General features: G+C 41.3%; 1 protein-coding gene across 1 annotated transcript in view; it reads left to right on the forward strand.

Moving 5' to 3' along the window:
* The first annotated feature begins 1,317 nt into the window (after positions 1-1,317).
* The window catches only part of Ism1 (isthmin 1), a 91,052-nt gene continuing 69,268 nt past the window's right edge, over positions 1,318-23,101 (forward strand). The window contains exons 1-2 of the mRNA XM_031372051.1: positions 1,318-1,734; positions 2,777-2,974. Of these exons, the coding sequence (XP_031227911.1) occupies positions 2,837-2,974 (138 nt within the window). The 5' untranslated portion in view covers positions 1,318-1,734; positions 2,777-2,836. The remainder of the gene's footprint in view (positions 1,735-2,776; positions 2,975-23,101) is intronic.

Below are 23,101 nucleotides of genomic sequence, written 5' to 3' on the forward strand. Positions count from 1 at the left end.
GCTGTTGCTGGTAGCATTGCTTTGAGAATGTTACTGGTATGTGCTTACCAGAGTATAAATTCATCTGGAATTTGGGTCACCAAGTTCCTTCACAAATTGAAGGAACTTCAGTAGCATTCATTCATACATTTGTTCAACATTTAATGAAAACATCTGACCCCAAACTCAATTTTACAACATTTTACAAAGACTTTGATCTTGAAATCTCCATCTATAATTTTATAAGAATTTACATTCCTTGCAAGACTTTCTTTCCACATTTTTTCTTTAGTCATTTTTCCTTAGGAGAAAAAAATTAAAACTTTTGCAAGAGAGAAATGCAGTTGAGGCTCACATGGGGAGACTGTGTGGGGAAAAAAAATGACAAAATACAGCCATCCTTTCAGCCCTAATCCAGAACAGCCTGCTTTTGGCAACAGGAGTCATTTGTCGTTGTGTGTCCCCATCACCACCTGGAAAGTCCACATATCTATGGCCACAGGATTCTAGTTTGCCATCCTAATTTATATATTCCACCTGGGTGCTGATTCTGCCGCCTGATGCTCTTAAGTGATTCTAATTAGAAAACACGCAGGGGAATCCTTCTGGGATTCCAAAGCTGCTAGAATCCCCTTTGATCTCCCATCTGAACCACCAAGGTTTATTGTTTCAATTTCTTCCCTCGGCGCTCCAGTTGACAATTATTGGTATTTCAGAGACTGGAGATAGCAATGGGAAGCCAGGCAGCCTAAGAGTTGAAAGGGAGCACTCTGCCAGGGAGGGGAAACCCACCCTTAGCGAAAAGGAAAAGAAACCCTTCCTGCACTTTATAAAGAGCTGCCAATTTATTAATGAGCTGCTGGGTTTGGCTAGAATTTTAAAGAAGTTTCCAGCATTTTCAAAGAGGCAGTTCGTTAACTGGATACATACAGATGTAAACAGCATGCTGAACCACAACTAGTTAAATTCTGGAAAATGCTACGGCGACCCAAGGAACGTCTGGAGTGGCGAAGAAATTCATCTTGGAGTTCCGAAGAAAAGATTTGAACTCTAAAGGCAGTTTAATTTGGAATCTTCTGTCCGTTCCTAGTGGCTGTAGAAAGAGGTAGAAAAGGAGAGAAAAGTGGTGTGCCCTGTAAGAAAGTTTTATTTGTTTATTTGATTTCATTCACCTAAGGAGGATTTGTCCAACGGTCCTGGGTTGAGAAATGGCAATGTGTTACAAGGGTTGTGAGAACGCGTGCTCACGCTTGACTAGGGCTGAGCTCACCGGGAGGGAAGGGCTGGGCTGGCCCAGGAGAGGAAGGAGGAGGAGGGAACACAGTATAAAAGTCCCCAGCCTAACAGAGCGCCCGTCACTCGAGCCACTTGGGGAAGGCAGGAGCCAGAGCCACGCTGGACCCAGTTCACTCTAGCCTCGGAGGCAAGAATCCTGCGCACTCCAGGTCTACCACCCAGCCGTTCCGCTCGCCAGCCGCACCCCTTGCAAGGCATGAGTCGCTCGCCGGAGCCCGAGGCTGCAGAGTGGTCATGAGGCGGTGGCGCAGTAGCAGCGGCTGCGTCTCGGCAGCCCCCAAATCCCCTCCAGGCGCAGCTCCCCCAGGATGAGCCCCCAGACTCGAGCCTACCAAGCTGAGAGTCACCCAGCGCCCCGCTGACGTCCGAGCGCCTTCGCAGCGCACACCTTGTCCCTTGCAGCCCCCCACGCGACACCTGCGCACTTAAGTAGATGCGCGCGGACTGAATCCAACTCACCCGCCTCTCCGACGCTCCTGGGCGCTGTAGGCGCACGGTCCGCTGCACCGGGTGATCAGCCAACCCAGAGCCCCGCAGCTAGTGTCAAGACCCTTCCGGAACGACAGACACCGTGTCACCAACCCCCAAGCCCCCGAAACTCGCTGCTCAAGGTCAGGCAGCGCAGTGGCATCGCAGACCCCTGGTTTGTCTGGCCTCTCCGTTCTCCACTCGTACAACTCCGGGCTCTACTTTGCCCATAAACTTTTCTCAGGTGGCCTGGGCGACCCCCACTCGCCCGCAGCCCCAAGCACTAGAGCGAGAAGAGGGCTAGTCCCTTCGCCACAGCGACCTCGGCAGCGAGCACTTAGCACAGCCGAGAAGGCGGACGAAGGCGCCGGCGGGGCGCCTCCAGTTATCCTCAAACGGTGACAACCTCGGTGACCCGGAGCCAGCCCATCCGGGGACTGGGCGAGCAGGGCGACGAGGCTGGAGGTCCCAAGGAGCTTGCAGTGAGCAAGGTGGTGGCCCCGAGGGTGAGTGGCTCGGGGCAGCGGGGGCGGGGGAGCCGAGAGTGGAGGTAACTCCAGGCGGCCTCTGAAGCCCTCCTCCTCCTTCTCCTCCTCCGCCTCTTCCCCGCGCTCCTCTGGCGGCCGCTCCCGCTCCAGCTGCGGCACCGCGGCCACATCTGGGGAGCCCATGTGCGCTCGGGGGCTCGGCTGCGCCCGCCCCGCCGCCGCCCCCGCAGCTCCCTGCCCGAAGGGTGGACCCTGGCCGGGCCTGGGTCGCGGACAGCCCCGAGTCCCCATCGCCACCGCCGGACAGCTCCTGGGATTGCTCCGCCACCGGCTTGGACGTCCCCGGCCCCGCGGTGGCTCCGCTGTGGTGTGGCGGCGGCGGTGGCGGCTGCTCCTGTTCCCCGGCCCCCGTGCGCTCGGCCGAGCCCAGAGCCAGCCCTGCCGGCCCGGGGAGCGGGGCCCCGGTGGGGGCCGAGGCGGGAGCCGTGCAGTCCAGCTCGGGGGCTCCGACTCCTCCTCCCCCGGCGCCGCCGCCGCCGCCGCCGCCGCCTCCGCCGCCGCTGCCGCCCGCCGCGCGGGGTCCTAAAGCCGCGCGACTCAAGAGGATGGTGCGCCTGGCCGCGGAACTGCTCCTGCTGCTGGGGCTGCTGCTGCTCACGCTGCACATCACGGTTCTGCGCGGATCCGGAGCTGCCGACCGGCAGGACGCGGCCGCCGGCAACGTCAGCGGGTCCCAGCTGCAGGTGAGTGCGCCGCCCGGAGGGGGCGTGCGCGGCTGAGCGAAGCTGGGTGGCAGGCAAGGTCCTAAGCAAGCGCCTGGTACTTGGCAGGAGGCGGGTCCTCCGTTCCACCAAAGAGCGCTTTTGACTGGGCAACCCAGCTTAAGTAGAAATGCTTGGTCTAGGAGATGGGGACGGAAGGTGGGTGGGTAGAAAGGTTATGTGTGGAGGCCAGGCCTGCTGCAAAGTCTACCTAGAGAACGTCTCAGATCTGCCACAGGTTTGGCACCAGGAAAAGGTCTTAGGCTTGGGAGGTACAAGCTGGCTGGAGGTTGCTTTGGATTCTGGGTGCTGCCAGAGACTTGGTAGTTTTGTCTAGAGGCAAGAGAGACTGAGGTGAGGAGACACAAAGAGGCCTTCTAAGATAAATCTCCAAGCTGTTATTTAGGAGAAAGTATTCTGAGTGTGCAAGCAGTATCAGAGGTCAAGACATAATTTCTGGAGACTAGCCAGACACCTCACCTTTGCCTGAGTGATTCCTTCACCTTTTATGCCCCGTTGTCCCAGGCAAAGGGCCATAGTCAAGGCACCTGTAGGAATTTGGTCTGGAGTTACTTGGGACCTTTAAACTTCTTCCCAGTGAACATCTGCTTCGAAGATCCTTTTAGTAACAGGATTCAATTTCAGTTCCAGGGGGAGAGTTGAGGCCAGGGGGCATATATTAGGTCTTGAGCTGCAGATGAATTTTGCTGAGTAAAGGTTGCCCACGTGGGCTTTTCTATTATGACTTTGGAAAGTCCTTCTCGTGGTTTTAGGGATAGAGCAGGCGTAAAACCAGAACTAGTAGAAGTGAACTGGGATTTTCTTCAGGGCACAGCCAGGATTCTGCACTCTCTCAAGAAACGCAGTCAGGCCCTACTAAAACTATTCACTATGCAATGTTGAGATTTTTATATCTTTACGCCATTAAAAAATAATAATAATAACCTGTTGCTGAAAAAAAGCGTTTATTTAAACAGATCTACATCAGGCGGGTGTACCATGCTACTGTTTGAAGAGTGTTACAGGATCTGACTCATTTGATCTCATCATAACCCTCCCTACAAGATTGTTAATCTCTCTGTCTTACAGATTGTGAAACTGAGGCACAGAGTGATTAAGAAACTTGTTAGAATTCACACATTCCCACCTGTTGGTTAATTATATCAAGCTTGCTGTCTGCCAGACTAAAGCAAGGTGGCCCTTACAAATGCAAACCAGGCTTGCAAAAATGCATACCTTAAGCTTAAAAGCTATCAAACCCTTCTAAAAACACTCTGATTTTGTAGGAGCCTCTCACATTACCCTTTGGATAACCCTGTACAGCAACAGATATTTCCCCATGCCAAACACTGAAGAAATAATTCTCAATATCATCAAGGCTTCTGGAAATTGTATTTTATATGTGATGCTTTCTTTCCTCGTGGATTCATGAAAAAAAGCTGTAAAAATGATGTTCTATGGAAAAGTAAATTTGGCAGATTTCTTTATGAGGTGCTTGCTATCATTAGAATAATCTCCGGTTGGCCTTTTCCACCCCAACAGTACTTTAATGAGAGAAGCAGCTGGTAGAACTGGATGGGATTCTCGGAGGGCTTTTGCTGAAGAACAGCCCCCCAAAACAGAAGAAATGGGGGAGGGGTAGAAACAGTTCTACTCCTAGGCATACCTGGGGTCCTAAGTCGCTGCTAATCCAGTAGCTTCAGTTTATCTTGTTACAGTGTTCAGTTATGGCGAGCACCCAAAGCCCTCATTTAACCGAGCCTACTGATGACTTTAACAGTTTAGTTTGTAATTTTATTCTTTTTGTAATTTCTTCTTATAAAAGTTTTATATTCTTCCTGACCAAAGTTATTTCTTGGGCTCAAGGCAGTATAATTCAAATGGACAGAGCCAGTTAAACCTGCAAAAGACATTTATCTGCTGTCTGCCGGATACAAAAGAATGCATTTGCTAGCAGCAGGTGTACTTGAAGACAAAACTGTGAGGCCTCAAAATTCTTTCTGTTTTCTGGACATTTTTGACCAAATCTTAAATCCCATCTAAATTGTTTGATTCTGTAATGTCTACACTACCAAAGGCCTTAGATAATGGAAACTCAGAGGATCCTCTTACATTATAAAGCAGGCATTGGTGAGTTTGCCTCAGCTGCACTGCATTTACAATTATTTAAAAAGAGGCACACCTTCATTTAAGATTTAGTGACTTGGATGGATCAAGGGCATCCAACAAAAATACGCAAAGTAGCAACAACAAGAGCTAAAAATTTGAGTGCCTTTTGTATGACAGGCAATGCTTCTACCACTGTACACATACTAATCTCTCTAAGCTCAAAAAAGAGAAGCCCGGGAATTAGGTATTGTCATCATTCTGCTTTCAAATGGGGAAACTGAGGTTAGGTAGCCCACTCTATAGCCCAAGAGCTAGAAGCTCCTTAATTTGTTTTTCTTATTTTATGGTAGAAAAATGTATACCTTATATTTTGTGTATTGTATCTCAAATGATATATCCATACTCCAAGTTCTTGGTAAGCTCATAATACTGACTACAAAAGAGGGGCAACACTTAAATGTTGCATTTTCTGACACACATATAGCCTTACTATGCCAACTACCTATGCATACATGTATATATAGGCATCTGTGCTTATATCTATACAAAACATGTTTAGAATCCTTAACAAGATTTCCTTGGTAGTTCTAGGGAGTTCTAGGAAATTGGTTTTTCATTTTGTTTTCCTTTGTGACTTCCATCGCTGCAGATATGCTGCTATGAGGTAGCAATAAATGTTTTGAGTCCATAATCTTTCTGTTGGTTTGTGGGTCATGAAATATCCAGTAAGAAATTTTTGATTGTCAGCACTAGCTATATAAAAATTCGTGGAACTGTCAAGCTTGTTGACTTTTGAATGACTTTTTTTGTGGGGGGGGGCAGGTTGCTGGCATAACTATCTTGTGTTGTGAGATACTCTGGCTAGTTTTGTCCTGTCTTTAATTAAATGATAATGAGAACACAATTATATATAATATAAGAGCAGCCTGAAACACCGAACATTTTAAAATACAGGTTTCGTAGTCAATAACAATTATAATCAAAATAATGCTATCTCTTTTTTAAACAGAACTCTCATGTATCATCTAATAAATCTCACTCAAATTTAGGATTGTGATTTTTAATAGTAAAACATGACCTCATTAAAGCAGTGAAATTTAAGCAAGTTTAATAAGATGCCAAATTGGTTATTTTTACAATAGCATCAAAGGAAACCGAACGCTGAGCTTCAGTGAAAAGATTTTGTTCTTGATCTGTCATCTTTACAAGCAAGCATGCTGCCTCTTTATTCGCCTGTTGCCTTCAATAAAACAGGGTAGCTTCGTGTACTCCCTATTTTATCTGAGCCATATAGTGCTAGAAGAAAAACCATGCTTAAGTGAAGCTCCTCACAGTGACCCCGAAGGACTGACAGACATCTCCCTATCCTTGATGGATTCAATCTGAGACCTTGGTGAATGCTCAGATCCCTAGGTAGCAGAGAACCCTGCAGACACTGTGTCTCCTCTACCCACACACCTATGATAAAGCAAGAGCAAGAACTTTCAATAAGAACCATTATGATGATATTCTGCAAGATATTTTATTACTTTAGTTAGTATAGCATGCCATTTAAAGCTTTAAAATTAGCCATCTTTTATATTTTCCATTTAGTGTTTTTAGACTATGTTTGATTGCTGCCAACTAAAACAAAAGAACTGAAACCAGAGATGAGGAAGGACTGCTGTCCATTCCACAGATGAGGATATGGAGAACTGAAGAGATTGAAGTTACTTGCTCAATGCTACACAGTGGAATAGGGGAAGGTCAGGTCCAGGACTTAGACCCAGACAAGCTGACTATAGGGTCCCAGTTTCTGTTCCCGTCTGTCAACAAGATTCCTCCAGCTTTGATTCAAGTTAATAGGCATCTGTCTCTTGTTTCCCAACTTGCATGCCCACTTTCCAGTCAGGCAATTGCTTTTATCACTGGAAGCCTTTGTAAGTGATGGATAATTGTCCCACTTCCCTACTGGAGCATAACAAACCACTCTACAATTTAGTGGCTTGAATGCAGCCACAGTTTTATTTGCTCATGAGTTTGTAGGGCAACATCTAGCCCCAGGCTCAGCTGGGTGGTTCTTCTGTTCACCTCTCCTTAAATTATTCATGTATTTAAGCCCTCTGTTGGTGTAGTGTGGATGAGGTAGTGCAATGACCTCACTCATAAGTCTGGTTGTTACAAGTCATAGCCCACCTGTCCTCTCTCCATACCCTCTCACCTTCATCTCCACATGGAGAGTTCAGAGCAGCAAGCAAAGAAAAGCAGGTGTAAGAGCCCCTCACAAATGTTCATGTCTTAAGATCAGCTTTGAGTCTCAGGGACAGGAAACAGATTCTGGTTCTAGTGGAAAGGAGCTGCCAAGTTATATTACAAAGGCCTGTGTGAATCTGAAGGAATTCTTGGAAAATACAATATTGATCTTTTGTTTCATGTGCTTTGTGAGTGTCTTGGCCAACTTGCTTTGTTTATGCTACTTATGGCCGTGGAGTAGCTGGCTTTCTTGAATCTATTCAATTCCCAAACTTTTCCCTAATGACTTTTTGTTAAAGATTATAAAAATCTTTAAAATACATTTTGTTCTAATGGGTTTGTAGTTATACTATTTTAGAAAAGCAATCTACTATGAAGTTATTTCTGGATTTTAAATATATAACTATTTTTGCCAAAGGGAGTAACCAGCTGTCTTGTCAAACTTGCTAAATGTTCCACTTTGTCACTGACTAAACTTCACATGTCTAAGTCTGCTTCTTCACATATCTATTCACATACAAATAATACTGTGTTTTGTGTAATATAGTCATGTAATGTGTTCTGATAGAGTGAATGTCCTATTTTAATGTGTGTGTGTGTATGTGTGTGCAAGAGAGACAAAGAGAGACAGAGAGACAGAGACAGAGACAGAGACACCCAACAGGTACAGGCTCTTGCCACCAAGCCTGAGGATCTCTGAGGACATGAGTTTACCTCAGGAATTCACATTTTGGGAGCAGAGAACCAGCTCCCCATAAGTTGTCTTCTGACCTCCTCAAACACACTGTGGTATGAGAGTACACGCATACTACATATACATACACACAAACACACTCACACAATACACACACACTCAGACACTACACACACACACACACACACACACACACACACACGTAAACATTACACTCCCCTCTTCACACACATGCACACACACACGCACAAAATTGATTAATTAATTGATGTTTAAAATAATCCTTGGAAATTTATACTAAATGTATTTCAGGGAACTTCAGTGTTGTTTTGCTCTAAATTACTAAAATTTTAATGAGAATTTTTTTAATGTCTTACAACTTTAATTCTCCTAACTAGGACAAAAAGTAGAGGTGTCCTTCCTTGAGAAAACCTTTATATTTGTTTTTCAAGTTTGATTTTTTAAATTAAAAATGATTTTTTTCATACAGTCTACTCTGATCACGGTTTCCCCTCTCTCATCTCCTCCCAGGTCCTCCTCGCCTCCCCACCCATCCAACTCCATGACTTCCTTCTCTTTCTTTTTCAGAAACAAACAGGGAAAAAAATTTTTCACATTTTTTTTGTTTCTTACATTATTTTCTTGATTTGAATGCTTTAGAGAATAAAATATTAGTCTTTTCCATTATGCTTTGGTAACAGGATCCTTTCACACAGTCACGGCAAGGATTCAACTTTCTTCCGTATTTTTACCAGCACTTTAAATAAAAATTGAATGTCAATTAAAATAATGTCAGAATACTCCTAAAATCTTGTTCATCTTGCTATGTTCTTGATTGGAATCTCTGATTCATATTCTGGGTATTCCACTGTCAATGACCTATTCAAGTTATGCAATGTTTCTTTAGCTGGTTGTACTGATTTATGTTTCTGAGAAGATCATACATTCTCAAATGAAATTTAATTTTAATAGTATAAAGTTTATGCATAAGTATTTGTAATCCTTGCATGTTTTGTAGTATATATTTACATATATAACATATAAATGTCTTATATAATAAGGCCTATAGGACTAAGGTTGTTAATTTAAGCTATATGCCTTCCATATCTTGATTTGTCTGATGATTCCAGAAGCAAAATCACTATGGTCTGACCCCGCTATTGTGCCCTTTTCTCTTCTTGTAACCCGAAATTCTGCTCATTTTTAAATGCCTATTTCTATAATTCATAGTGTTAGGACATAAGTGTCTTTGGAGTGTTGTAGTTTTATTTAAATGAAATTTCTCATTAATTTCTTTTATTATGTGTATATTAAAACTGTCTTGACTTTAGTGTTGTTGCTCTGACTCCACTCAGGGGTTTGTGGGGTTTTGGAAGGTACAATTTTCAACCTTTTGTTTCAAGCATTTTTTGCTTTTAATTTTTTTAAATTTCTAATATTGGTGAGCTATGCCTCAGTTTTCTTTATCTGTGAAATCAATGGACTAACCACTTATAATTACATTGCTTCCTGATAATTTTAAAGATAAATTTTTCATTGTGTTGATTCTTCACACATTTCCAATTGTTTCTTCTTCCCCACCATCAGCTTGGCTGTATGACTCCAGGGAGAGCTAACCCCTCCTGACTAATGTCATTGTGAGGACTCGCAAAATGCTTTGCCGTAGATTGGAGCATAACCTGGTATTTAAGTATTTTTATTTTGTTTGCTTTCCCTCAAAATATGGAAGCTATGTGTCCCATTTCTATTGTTTTAAAGACCTTACAAACATATTTTCGCTTCACACACCTCTAGCAATGCTGGAGATCAGGCTATATCTGTAGCCTACATTCTCCTGGGAAACAGGACTCTTAGTCTTTTTCTGTCTTGTCTGTAGGTTGTCTCTAGATTTTTTTAATTATGTTTTCTAAATGTGTAGTGTTGGAATTTTCTTTTGCCTTTTTATTGCACCTGGCGATCAGGGATTGCCAGTTTTATTATGCTCTGAAGAATGGTTTTGCTTAAACTATGAGGTGTCTTAACTTCTTAACTCTGCTCTCTCCATACAACTTTTTTTATATTAGATGCTGCTGAATACATTCTACAAAAAAAAAAGACTTTTTAAAAATAGCTTTATCAACTACAAAAGTCTCCAAGAACTCACATTTCCAGACACCTTTATTTGGTTCTTATATGGAATGGCAGTTTGGCAGCAGGCTGAGTTCTATTGTTTGCTCAGAATTTTGAAGATATTCACTTTCTTACACTACTCCATGCCTCCCAGGAAAAGTTAAGGTGACTTCTTAGCATTTGGCTTTTGAAGCATGCTAGACGAGAGTTCTACCACTGCGGTGACCCCAGGCCCACTGAAAACCAAAGCTGAAGCTTTTAAGGTTTTTCTGTTTACTCGTGATACTCAAAAATTTCATCACGTTAGCTTAGACTTGGGGGTTGGCTTTAAGTGCTTTCCAGCCTATGGTGTGTATACCCTTGCCATATGAAGTCCCAAGCTTATTCTCTCGTCAGAGCATTTCTCTAGTCATTTCTTTATTTCCAGTGTCCATGGGCTATAATTCTGGGACTCTTATCCAAGGATGAAGCTAATGTTGAGATTTCAAAGACCCATCTTCAGTGTTCCCTTTTCCTCCCATGCTCTGACATCTGTTTTGAAAACATCCCTTAGAGCCTGGCTGCATCTTCTTCAGTGATTTGTCCAGTGGCCACTCGTACCTGAGCTGCCATAGTGTACGGCATGTGGAAATGTCACAACCAGGTACCCTGAACCCCAGGACTGAACAAGGCAATGCCTTCACTCAGGCTGTCCCCAAACTCCACAGCCCCCTTATTTCTCCCTTCATCCTCTCCACTTCCTGTCTCTTCTTCTCTTTTTCCATTTTCTAATTTTTCCTTTGGTTTTTATTCTCTTTTCTTTCTCTCTAAATTTAAAAAGTATTTAAAACAATGTGTGATTTGCATGCAATAAAGTGAACAAATTCAAGAGTTCTGTTGCACTTTTGATAGCTGTATGCATATGTGTTAATAGGGTTGATTGTGTGTGATAGTTGTATGTGGCCATATAGCTGCCATCAAAGTTAGGGTACAGGGCGTTTGCTGTTACACTAGAAGGCTTTCGAATGACTGTACCTCTGTAGGCAATCATCCTTCTTCTGATACCCAGCACTGCAGCTTTGCCTGTCCCAGGGCCCGCATGCATAGAATTGTGCATTCTTCTGTGTGTCTGTTGTCTTTGATTTAACGCACTATTTTTGAGAATCTTTGAAAAATTGTATATCTGGGTAGATTTCCCTTCTTTAGTACTGAGTGATATTCCACTCAATTATTCCATGATCTTATTTATCCACTCCTCATCAATGAATGTTTGGAGAGTTTCCAAATCTTTGTGTTACCTAGGTAAGATCATATTACTACCCTGTACAGGTCCTTTTGTGAACAAATGTTTTCATTTATTGTGAGTAGATTTCTAATAATTAAAAGTAAACTGTTCTTGATACTATTAAAGAGTTTTTCTCAGGGTCTTAAGTTTCCTAAAAAAAAAAAAAAAATTCTACTATGGCATATCTCACTTTTGACTGGTTGTCATTTTATTATACCAGAAGCCTGTGCCCACTCCCAGATCACTTTTCTATTTCCTATGACATCTCAGTATAATTTATAGATCATACAGGTGCTTGTTTGGACACATTTAACAAAAACACTGCAATTTTGTGTCTTTTTTTTTTTTAGAACAAAAAACTCTACTATTTATGCAAACTCTTCAACATTTACTTCAAGCCACATCTAACAAGTATATTGAACTTTGAGATTGAAAGATGTCCTGAAAATTATCTGAAGATTATGTCTGGGGTATCAAACTTCCAAGTGAACCCCAAAACATCTTCTTTATGTCATTCAGATATTTTCAATCCTTATTTTTTTCAGAACACTCTTATTTTGATATGCCTTTAAAAGATCCCTTGGTCTATAACTTAATTCCATGTTCGCTTTTTATCTCCCTGGTGTTCATAGGCAGGTACTACTCTTTTTCCTAGACAGTCTCCTCTACACTCCAATTTCAATCATCTGTTTCTTTAGCTTGTTTTATTTGGATTTGTTTTACAGTAGTTTAGTGGTTGGGGGTATCTATTTTTTTCTCTCTGCTCCTATGAGTAATCTTTTTTTCAACCAATCCTTGATTCAGCATTTTGTAACTTGGACTGGTGGTAACGAAGCCCTTCTTCAGTGACAGTGAAAAATGTTTCTCTCTTTGTATTAGTCAGGATTCTCCAGAGGAATGAAATATATATTTTATTCTATCAGTTTTGTTATATATCATTTGAGGTAGGCCTTATTATAGTATATATAATATTATATATTATATAATTATACACATTATATAATATAATAATATATAATTTAAAAATAATTATATATATATATATAAAATAAATTCTACCTCAAATGATCCAAGTAACTAAAATTCCCTCAGAAGTGGGCTCAGCAACTTGGGTTTTTAATTAATTCCAGATGTAGTCAAGTTAACAACCCAGAATAACTACCACATTACCCCTGCTCCTGTCCCCTAAAACAAATTTTTTTTTAACAGCTAGGACAGTAGCATCTAGTTAATCTTCTATTAAATGCATAAGTTCAAAAGAAATGACAAAGAAGTTTTTTGTTGGGGAAAGTGGGTCTTAGTTTGCATCTTTTAAAACCTTATATATGAAGTTCAAACAAAGATGTGAACATGAAATATATGAAATTCACGTCTGGGATAGAAACATGGCTTTTCAGTCATGAGCACTTGCTGCTCTTTGCACAGGACCAAGGTTTACTTCTTCACACCCACATGGAAGCTCACAGACATTTGTAACTCCAGTTCCAAGGCATATGACACTCTCTGGTCCCCATGGACGCTAGATCACACACATGGTACATGTGCAAGCAAAACATTCAGATACATAAAAGAAAAAAGAAAAAAAGAAACAATTTACTGTCTTCTATGCACTTCAGTCAAGAAGCAAGGTCAAGTACTATGGCAATCAAGCCAACACGGTAATGTCCAGCATTCCTCTTACTGCTGAGAATTACTGTCCATGCCAGCTCCTTTCCTAGAAATATATTATGCCCCTTCCCTTCCCTTCCCTCCCCTCACTTTACCTTACCTTCCTGCCTTCTTCCCTTCTCGGAGTTCCTGGAGTCATGCCTGGGTTGTATCTCAGGTTTGCTTTTAGAAGAAACAAACATACTATACATGTAAACATTAGCCATCGGGGTGACTTCCTGTCTAGATAGCATCAGAGTAGACCACCACTGGAAAGACAGCAGAGAGCTTCCATGAGACACCTCTGTTTGTTGTCAGTATCAAAAATAAGATTTTCAAGCCTCTGAAAGGGCTGTGTTGTGGGCAGTAAGAGTATTCAGTATCTCACACCTTCCAATAGCTAGGAAAATTCATGAATACCAAAGGTCAGAATTAGGTTAAAAACTATAAATTCCTGATGCTTAGGGATATGGCTGGCCCATTTTCCCTTGTGAAATTAACCTTTGTGGATATTTACTATTTTAAATGAGAGGATGGATGACTATGAGAACTACCCAGAGTTCTGTGTGGCTGTCATCTAATGCCTGAGAAGGCAGGGCAAGGTGCCTTGATAAATAGCATCTACTCCCCAAGCACAGACCAACAGATGTCACTGGAAAGTTATTTCTGTAAACTTAGCAGAAGTGAAAACAGTAGGTTAACAACTCCTTCTTCCTGCAGGCATTGACCTTTGCCCATCTTAGGAAAGTGAATCATCTCACATTAAATGTTGTCTGTGACTTCCATCCCCCTGGGAGAGAGCAGCCTTGCTCTGCTTCCTGGAAGACACACTGAAGCAGGGCCCATGAAACTGGACTTAGGACTTGATGCTTGGTTCCTGAGCTGCTGAACTTACATTCCAAAGCAATCCAATCTCCAGGTATTCAACAGCAGTGAATTGGAAAAGAGAATATAGACAAAGAGGGTGACAGACCAGTCATTTCCTGTTGGACACTACATATTTACTTTTAAACATCAAGGTAGATTTACATGAAGAATGCAGGAATCTAGAAATAATGCCATACATACCCCAAACATTAACTTACTTCTACAGTATCCAAACAACATGGTCATGTCAATGATAATTCACACACGCACACACACACACACACACACAGGCATACACACACACATACACACACATGCACATGCACTCCATACTTTAGCTCAAGCTACCTTTTGGAGATGCCAATGAAAAGAAGGGAAGTAGTCATTTTATTACTTTCTAAAATACAGCATTTTTAGACATATGTGAATATATATGTATTTATGTATATATGATTGTTTTGACAATATAGACAAGTGTGATGACATCACCATCATGAAGGTGATAAACTTTTATACATTTCTTTGTGCCTCTTTGTAATTTCTTGCAATCTCTAGGCAGCCACTGACCTGCCTTCTGTTACTATAGATTCATCTGGTATTTCCTGGGTTTTTTGTAAGTACATTCATACAATTTTATGGCTTCTTTACTCACAGAATAAATTTGACAATTATCCTTGTTTTGTTCATAAGAAATTTGTTCCTTTTATTGTCAATTAGGATTCTATTGTATGGCTCTGTATACAGTAAGCTAATCCATTGGCTCACTGAAAAGCATTTAAGTTGTTTCCTATTTGGGAACTATTAAAATGGAAATGTAGTGAACATTTGTATAAACATATGCTTTCATTTCTGTTGGGTATATATTTAGGAGAAAAATGGTTGGGTCATATGGATGTTGCATGTTTAACTTATTAAGAAATCATGGCAATATTTTTAATGCACTTACATAATGTTCTTAGGATCCACAGCAATCTTGTGGAACCTTTGAAGAACCTCACAGAGTTTGGAAGTTGAATTTTAGAAAGATATTTTCCCAAATTAAAATATCGGTGTTTGACCTCCAGTGGACTGTGAGAATCTGAAGGAGAGAAAAAAAAACCCTGTATCCTTGGAAAGAGTTTTCCTTTCCTTTCAGGACAACCAAAGTACAAGATTCCATATGGCTCATTTATCCAGGCAACATAATGGCAGTGATGTGGTGGTCACGGTGGAGTAAAGAGGCAGAATGAACAGTGGGTGCTGGACTGGAAAACAGATTAGACATGTGGCCAAACTTCCATTGTACTGCTGCTGTCCAAGGGCCATCCTCATCATCCTCTTTGCATCCTGTCTGACAGAGAATTAAGAAGACCAGCAGAAGCCTTTCTATCTCAATTGAGTTGTACCTTAAAGTTCAGTATGGGTTGTGAGCTCAGAATGGAACAGTCAGCTAGATTGGGTCCTATGGAGCATTAAAATCCAAGAAACAGAAAGTGTAACTAGTAAAAGGCAGATAATCCCAGAAGACAGACTGAGGAGCTATTAACACAGGCTTACCTGGCCAAGATGGATGTTAGAACAACAGAGTGTGTCAGACTCACACAGGATTTTCAATGAGGGCATGGATTACTCATACACACAGATGGTAAACCATCTACTGCCTAAGTGTTCACCAAAGCAGGTTGTGGCACAGAAGCCCACAGGAGAAGCCCAGGATGATTTTGCAGCCCTTTACCCAGGGTTGCTGTGGGCCAGCCACAGTAGCACCTCCTTGTGTCCATCCCAGAACTACTGAATCAGAACCTGCATTTTGGCAAGGTCCCCAGCTTAGTCACAGGCAAAAAACAATTCAAAAAGCAGTAGCCCAGAGGTGTGCTTCTGAACACCCTGAAAATAGATGGGTTCTATATTATTCAGCTATCCCCTGAAAATGTTAAAGGACCAATTGCACATTCAACTCAGCAGTCTACAACAATTTGCTTCCATCTGCACCTTTATTGACCAGTGTGTCAGCTAGAGTTCAGACCTGGGCAAGAGCCCCAACAAACCTGGCTTAGGTTTGCATTTGCTCCGTGGGCATTTTTCCACTACTCTAGGCCTGCAGGCTCCTTGCTAAACCTTTATCTCCTGGTGATAAAAAATTTACAGAAAGCCAAGAAGTAGGCATGTGTGTGTGCTACACAGTTTAGCCTTTTGCTCGAGTTACGCGTGCCCGTTAATATCCCATCAACTAAATCAAGTCACAGGCTCCCACAGAGTGGCCAAGGAGTGGCTGATGCCTGTTCTGTTTCTTATTTAAGGGTATACCCTAAGCAGAAACATTTGCCTCTTCATCCTGTTCAGTAAAACTAAACAAAAATAGCTACATCTCTGGGAAGTTATAGTGTAATGCCTTTCGCATTGCAGTAGTAAAGTTTTAGCATATAGGTGTTGTTAGTACTGAGAATTCTGTGACCTTGGGCAAATCACATCATGTCTCTGGACTTCATTTCCTCATCTCTAAACAGACATTCTGGTGGGGAGGTGGAATCTATTAATCCATAGATTTCACTTTCAAAACCAGTGGTGGTAATAACAACAGCAATACAGATGCTAACACTGAGCATTTACACTCAAGCCTTGCTTTTAGAACTTGATGGGTGTTTACACCTCCATTCCTTAATCTCCCAATGAAAGTTGTCCCCACTTTGCAGTTGAAGGAAACTTGGCAACAGCCATGTTGTGACTTCAAGATTTAGCACTATGTTCTTGTAAGCCCTTTCTGTGGAGGAAAACCCTTTGCCAAAGTGATATGGTCCATGAAGCTGCTATCTGAAGACTCACCATAAACCTCATGTCTATACTGATGATTCTGTTGTCTCCTGTGGGATAAGAAGCAAGTGTCATTTCTGAGTCAAGGTATACATGTCCATCGCTTGCCATCTCCCTTCATAATAGTTGTCCTTTCTGTGCTTAAACATGATGTACCACATGATAGGAATGGAACTGTACCCACGAATATGACATTCATCACTCACTCGCTGAGCTTTAGCAATTTAAGCCTGAAAGCACTACCACTCTCCCTGAGGAAGAGATGCCCTTTGGCTCCTCACCTTCCTTTCCCCAAAGTAGCAAGAGAAACAGGACAGGGGACAGGCATTCCACGAGCTCTGGGAGTTTACATTCTACTCCTTAGTTACTGCTACCAGGCAGAAGGGTTTTTTCTTGTGATGAGTCAGGTCCCCTTTTTCCTCTGTATGCCACAAGTTCATCCTCTCACAGTCTTTTCAGGAGCAGGTGATGAGAAGTTAAGAATGTCTTCTCTACCCAATGGTGTCATATTCTCTTTTATAGTTCCAGCCTTAGCTATGATTTCTAACTAGATTGTGGGCCACTTTGATCCTTTTCTGCTAAATTTCCTCTGTCTCTGACTTCCCTGTTCCCCCAAAGAACTTTAATCTCTATTTTGTTTTGTTTTCTTCCCAATGGACAGAGTCCTCTCATTTATTGAGCCAAACCTTTTGAATTCCATTATACATTGACGGTTCTTTCTTTGTGTGATTCAGTTATGAGTTTGGAACCAGTCTTGCTCAAGTTTCCTACACAGTGTACTCATTTGGAGGTCATCACACAATTGAGCACTGACTAAAGTACAGTGAAACCATGACTTCTATTTTGCATTGCTGGAGGTTAAGCCCAAGGCCATGTACATACTAGCAAACATTCTACCATAGAATGACGTTCCCCCCACCTCCTAGGGAAAAAAAAAAAAAAACTTCTAAAGGAATGTATGATCACTGAAAACATAAAATCACTACACTATCAAACTGGAATGACAAAATAAAAAAAATCCTTGTAGGTACTAGTGTGGATAATAATGTTGAGCAACCTAGTAGTCTAGTGTAAGTGTAGACTGATATAAACATTGTGGGAAATAATTTTTCCAAACTAACTGAAAATAAAATCTACACATACTGCTGTCCCATCAATTCCACCCTAGTGAGGTATCCACAGTCAGTGCACTTAAAGACTGAGAAAAAAATCATCAGAATGTTATTAAAGTCATCCCCAGCTCATACCAAGCCAGATGTCATGGATAGCAGGATGGATAAGGAGGCAATCGAGAACATGCTTAATAATAGCTACACCCAGGGTGTACGTTCATTGGAATAAGACTGTATGAAAGAAGCTAGTCACAAAGCACTATCAACTATTAGTCCTGTCTATATCAAGATTGAACCATGACAAACAAGTGGAGGAACGTGGAAGGGAGGATGTGGGTAGAGAGAGGACAAAGAGTACCATCATCAAGAAAGTGCCTGACTGCTGAATGCGTTCTCTCCATTGATCTGAGTGCTGCTCTTTACACAGGTGGCTGCTGTTCCCGGATTTTACTAAACATTACTGAAATTATGTATGTACAGTATCTTGTGAATATCATACTCTGCTAAATCATACAGCCAAGAAAACAGCAAGCATGACAAACAGTGTGAAGACTGGCCCAGTCTCTGAACTCCCTGTCGCATGCTGCCCTCTAAGCTTGGTCTCCACATTTTAATGAATGTAGACTAGTTTGTGTATTATGGGGTGCTCCTCAGCCTTCTAAGCCCAGTGCTATTGTTAGGACATCAAAGACCAACTGCTGACTAAGATACTGTTCTTATGAAAAGAGTGACCAGCGAATTTACTGCTTAACTTCATTCCCTTTAAATGAAGCTGGCCCCGTGGTCCTCTTTGAAAGTTCAATTGTGGACATATATCTTCTTTATAGGACATCGTGTACAATAAAGAGAAGCAATAACTTCAGATAATAAAAAAAAAATACCTTTGAGAATGCGGCAAGATGGACATTCCATTTAATAAGCATCACTGTGGTTACGTACTCCCAGACTGCCTGAAGTTTGGCCATTGGCTCAAGAGCCTTCCATCTGAAACATGGGGTTCTTTTGGACTGATTGACTTGTTATATTTTATGCCCCAATTTTTTCCCCAGCTTTGGAAGACCTTGGGAATAAAACAGGCTTATCTACTGCAGAAGGCCACCATTCAAAACTTGGGCAAAATGGAAATTTTCTATCCTATTGCACTTACTAGCTTATAAGGAGCTTCCTTTCAGTAGAGTAAACATTTATTAAGTGTTGAGATCAAACTAATCTTCCGTGTCTATTATATGATGTCCTCTGATAGCCATCTAGACATCACTCCTCATAACCCTGTCGTAAAAAACTCTTGGTGTTAGTTATTAACATTTTCAGATACTGCGACAGGATTAGAATAAAATAGACTGTTCTATACCTACTAATAAGTAAAGATGGTTACTAATTATCTATGAGAGAAATAGAAAAACTATTTATTAAAGATGTACTTGGTTTACATGAAACATGAACCAGGTGGTGGAGAAAGAGACATCTGTAATCAGAATCACTAGCCTGCTCAAAATTAAATAAACAAGAACGATCCTTTCAAAAGTATTTACATGCTGCAGAAGTTTCCAGTGCACAGCACATAAAACGACCTCTACAATAACCACGTCTCTGAGTGTTGATGCTCATGAGAAGTGGAGGCAGGAGGAGCAGTAACTCCAGGAGAATTGTGGCTACATAATGAGTCTAAAGGCAACCTAGGCTACAAGAGAATGAATCTCAAAAGATAAAGTACCACTTGAGCCATCCAATTCTGAACCAAATCACTCCTGGAGAGGTTTGGTGCTCCACAATTGGCTCACCTGGTTGGAAACAGGCTGCTGAGTAGATCCTTGCCCTTTTTTTCTCTCATTGGTCCATTTAGAAAAATGTGCAAGCTACTGGAAGTAACTGAGAGTCCCCTGCTGAGATTTTGATGGAGATAAAGAACTCGATTTTTTTCTTTTCTTTTTTTTATTAGATATTTTCTTTATTTACATGTCATATGATGTCTCCTTTCCCAGTTTCCCCTCCAAGAAAAATAAAAATTGAATTAAATTAAAAAAAAAAAAACCATTCCCTCCCTCCACTCCCTACTCAACAACCCACCCTCTCCTGCTTCCTGCCCCTGGCATTCCCCTACCTGGGGCATAGAACCTTCACAGGGCCAAGGGCCTCTCCTGCCCTTAACGACTGACTAGGTCATCCTCTGCTATACATATGCTGCTGGAGCCATTAGTCCCACCATGTGTACTCTTTGGTTGGTGGTTTAGTAACTGGGAGCTCTGAAGGTACTAGTTAGTTCATATTGCTGTTCCTCCTAAGGGTCTGCAAGCCCTTCAGCTCCTTGGGTCCTTTCTCTAGCTCCTTCATTGGGAATCCTGTGCTCAGTCCAATGGATGGCTGTGAGCCTCTATTTCTGTATTAGTCCGGTACTGTCAGAGCCTCTCAGGAGGCAACTATATCAGGTTCTGATCAGCCAGCACTTGCTAGCATCCACAATAGTATCTGGATTTGATGATTGAATATGGGAAGGATTCCCAGGTGGAGCAGTCTCGGGATTGTCCTTCCTTCAGTATCTACTCCATAGTTTGTCTCTGTAACTCCTTCCATGGGTATTTTGTTCCCCCTTTTAAGAAGGAACAAAGTATCCACACTTTGATCTTCCTCCTTCTTGAGTTTCTTGTGGTTTGTGGATTGTACTTTGTGTATTCTGATCTTCTGGGCTAATATCCACTTATCTGAGAGTGAATAGCATGTATGTTCTTTTGTGATTTGGTTACCTCATTCAGGATGATATTTTCCAGATCCATCCATTTCCCTAAGAATTTCATAAATTCATTGTTTTTATTAGCTGAGTAGTACTCCATTATGTAAATGTACCACATTTTCTGTATCCATTCTTCTGTTGAGGGACATCTGGGTTGTTTCCAGTTTCTGGCTATTATAAATAAGGCTGCTATGAACATAGTAGAGCATATGTCCTCATTACGTGTTGGAGTACCTTCTGGGTATATGACCAGGAGTGGTATAGCTGGGTCCTCATGGTGTATTATGTCCAATTTCCTGAGGAACTGCCAAACTGATTTCCAGAGTGATTGTACCAGCTTGCAATCCCACCAGCAATGAAGGTTTCTCCACAACCTTGCCAGCATCTGCTGTCACCTGAGTTTTTGACCTTAGCCATTCTGACTGGTGTTAGGTGGAATCTAAAGGTTGGTTTGATTTGTATTTCCCTGATGACTAAGGATGTTGAATATTTCTTTAGGTGTTTCTCTGCTATTTGGTATTCCTCAGGTGAGAATTCTTTGTTAAGCTCTGTACCCCATTTTTAATAGGGTTATTTGGTTCTCTGGAGTCTAACTTCTTGAGTTCTTTGTATATATTGGATATTAGCCCTCTATCAGATATAGGATTGGTAAAGATCTTTTCCCAATTTGTTGGTTGCCATTTTGTCCTATTGACAGTGTCTTTTGGCTTATAGAAGCTTTGTTATTTTATGAGGTCTCATTTGTCAATTCTTTATCTTAGAGCATAAGCTATTGGTGTTCTGTTCAGGAAATTTTCCCCTGTGCCTATGTGCTCAAGGCTCTTCATTACTTTCTTTTCTGTTAGTTTCAGTGTATGTGGTTTTATGTGGAGGTCCTTGATCCACTTGGACTTGAGCTTTGTATGAGGAGATAGGAATGGATTGATTTGCATTTTTCTACATGCCAACCCACTAGTTGAGCCAGCACCATTTGTTGAAAATGCTGTCTTTTTTTTGGATTGTTTTAGCTCCTTTGTCAAAGATCAAGTGACCATAGGTGTATGGGTTCATTTCTGGGTCTTCAATTCTATTCCATTGATCTTCCTGCCTGTCACTGTGCCAATACTATGCAGTTTTTGTCACAATTGCTCTGTAGTACAGTGATTCCACCAGAGGTTCTTTTATTGTTGAGAATAGTTTTCGCTATCCTAGGTTTTTTTTGTTATTCCAGATGAATTTGCAAATTGCTCTTTCTAAGTCTGTGAAGAATTGAGTTAGAATTCTGATGGGGATTGCATTGAATCTGTAGATTGCTTTTGGCAAGATGGCCAGTTTTACTATATTAATCCTGCTTATTCACGAGTATGGCAGATCTTTCCATCTTCTGAGATTTTCTTCAATTTCCTTCTTCAGAGACTTAAAGTTCTTGTCAAACAGATCTTTTACTTGCGTAGTTAGAGTCACACCAAGGTATTTTATATTATTTGTGACTATTGTGAAGAGTGTTGTTTCCCTAATTTCTTTCTCAGCCTGTTTATCTATTGTGTACAGGAAGGCCACTGATTTGCTTGAGTTAATTTTATATCCAGCTACTTTGCTAAGGTTGTTTATCAGGTTTAGGAGCTCTCTGGTGGAATTTCTGAAGTCACTTGAGTATACTTTCATACCATCAGCAAATAGTGATAATTTGACTTCTTCCTTTCCAATTCATATCCCTTTGATCTCCTTTTGTTGTCTAATTGCTCTAGCTAGGACTTCAAGAACAATACTGAATAGGTAGGGTGAGAGTAGGCAGGCTTGTCTAGTCCCTAATTTTAGTGGGATTGCTTCAAGTTTCTCTCCATTTAGTTTGGTGTTGGATACTGGTTTGCTGCATATTGCTTTTACTATGTTTAAGTATGGGCCTTGAATTCCTGATCTTTCCAAGACTTTTGTCATGAAGGGATGTTTAATTTTGTCAAATGCTTTCTCAGCATCTAATGAGATGATCATATGTTTTTTTTTCTTTGAGTTTGTTTATATAGTGATTACTTTGATGGATTTCTGTATATTGAACCATCCCTGCATCCCTGGGATGAAGCCTACTTGATCATGGTGGATGATCATTTTGATTCGGTTTGCAAGAATTTTATTGAGTATTTTTGCATCGATATTCATAAGGGAAATTGGTCTGAAGTTTTCTTTCTTTGTTAGGTCTTTATGTGGTTTAGATATAAGAGTAATTGTGGCTTCATAGAACAAATTGGGTAGAGTAATTTCTGTTTCTATTTTGTGGAATAGTTTGAGGAGTATTGATATTAGGTCTTCTTTGAAGGTCTGATAAAACTCTGCACTAAAACCAACTGGTCCTGGGCTTTTTTTGGTTGGAATACTATTAATGACTGTTTCTATTTCATTAGCAGATATGGCACTGTTTAGCTCATTTATCTGGTCTTGATTTAACTTTGGTACCTGGTATCTGTCTAGAAAATTGTCATTTCATCCAGGTTTTTCAGTTTTGTTAAGTATAAGCTTTTGTAGTAGGATCTCATGATTTTTTGGATTTCCTCAGTGTCTGTAGTTATGTCTCCCTTTTCAT

Source organism: Mastomys coucha, unplaced genomic scaffold (genome assembly GCF_008632895.1).
Source record: "Mastomys coucha isolate ucsf_1 unplaced genomic scaffold, UCSF_Mcou_1 pScaffold15, whole genome shotgun sequence".
Lineage (NCBI taxonomy): Eukaryota > Metazoa > Chordata > Mammalia > Rodentia > Muridae > Mastomys > Mastomys coucha.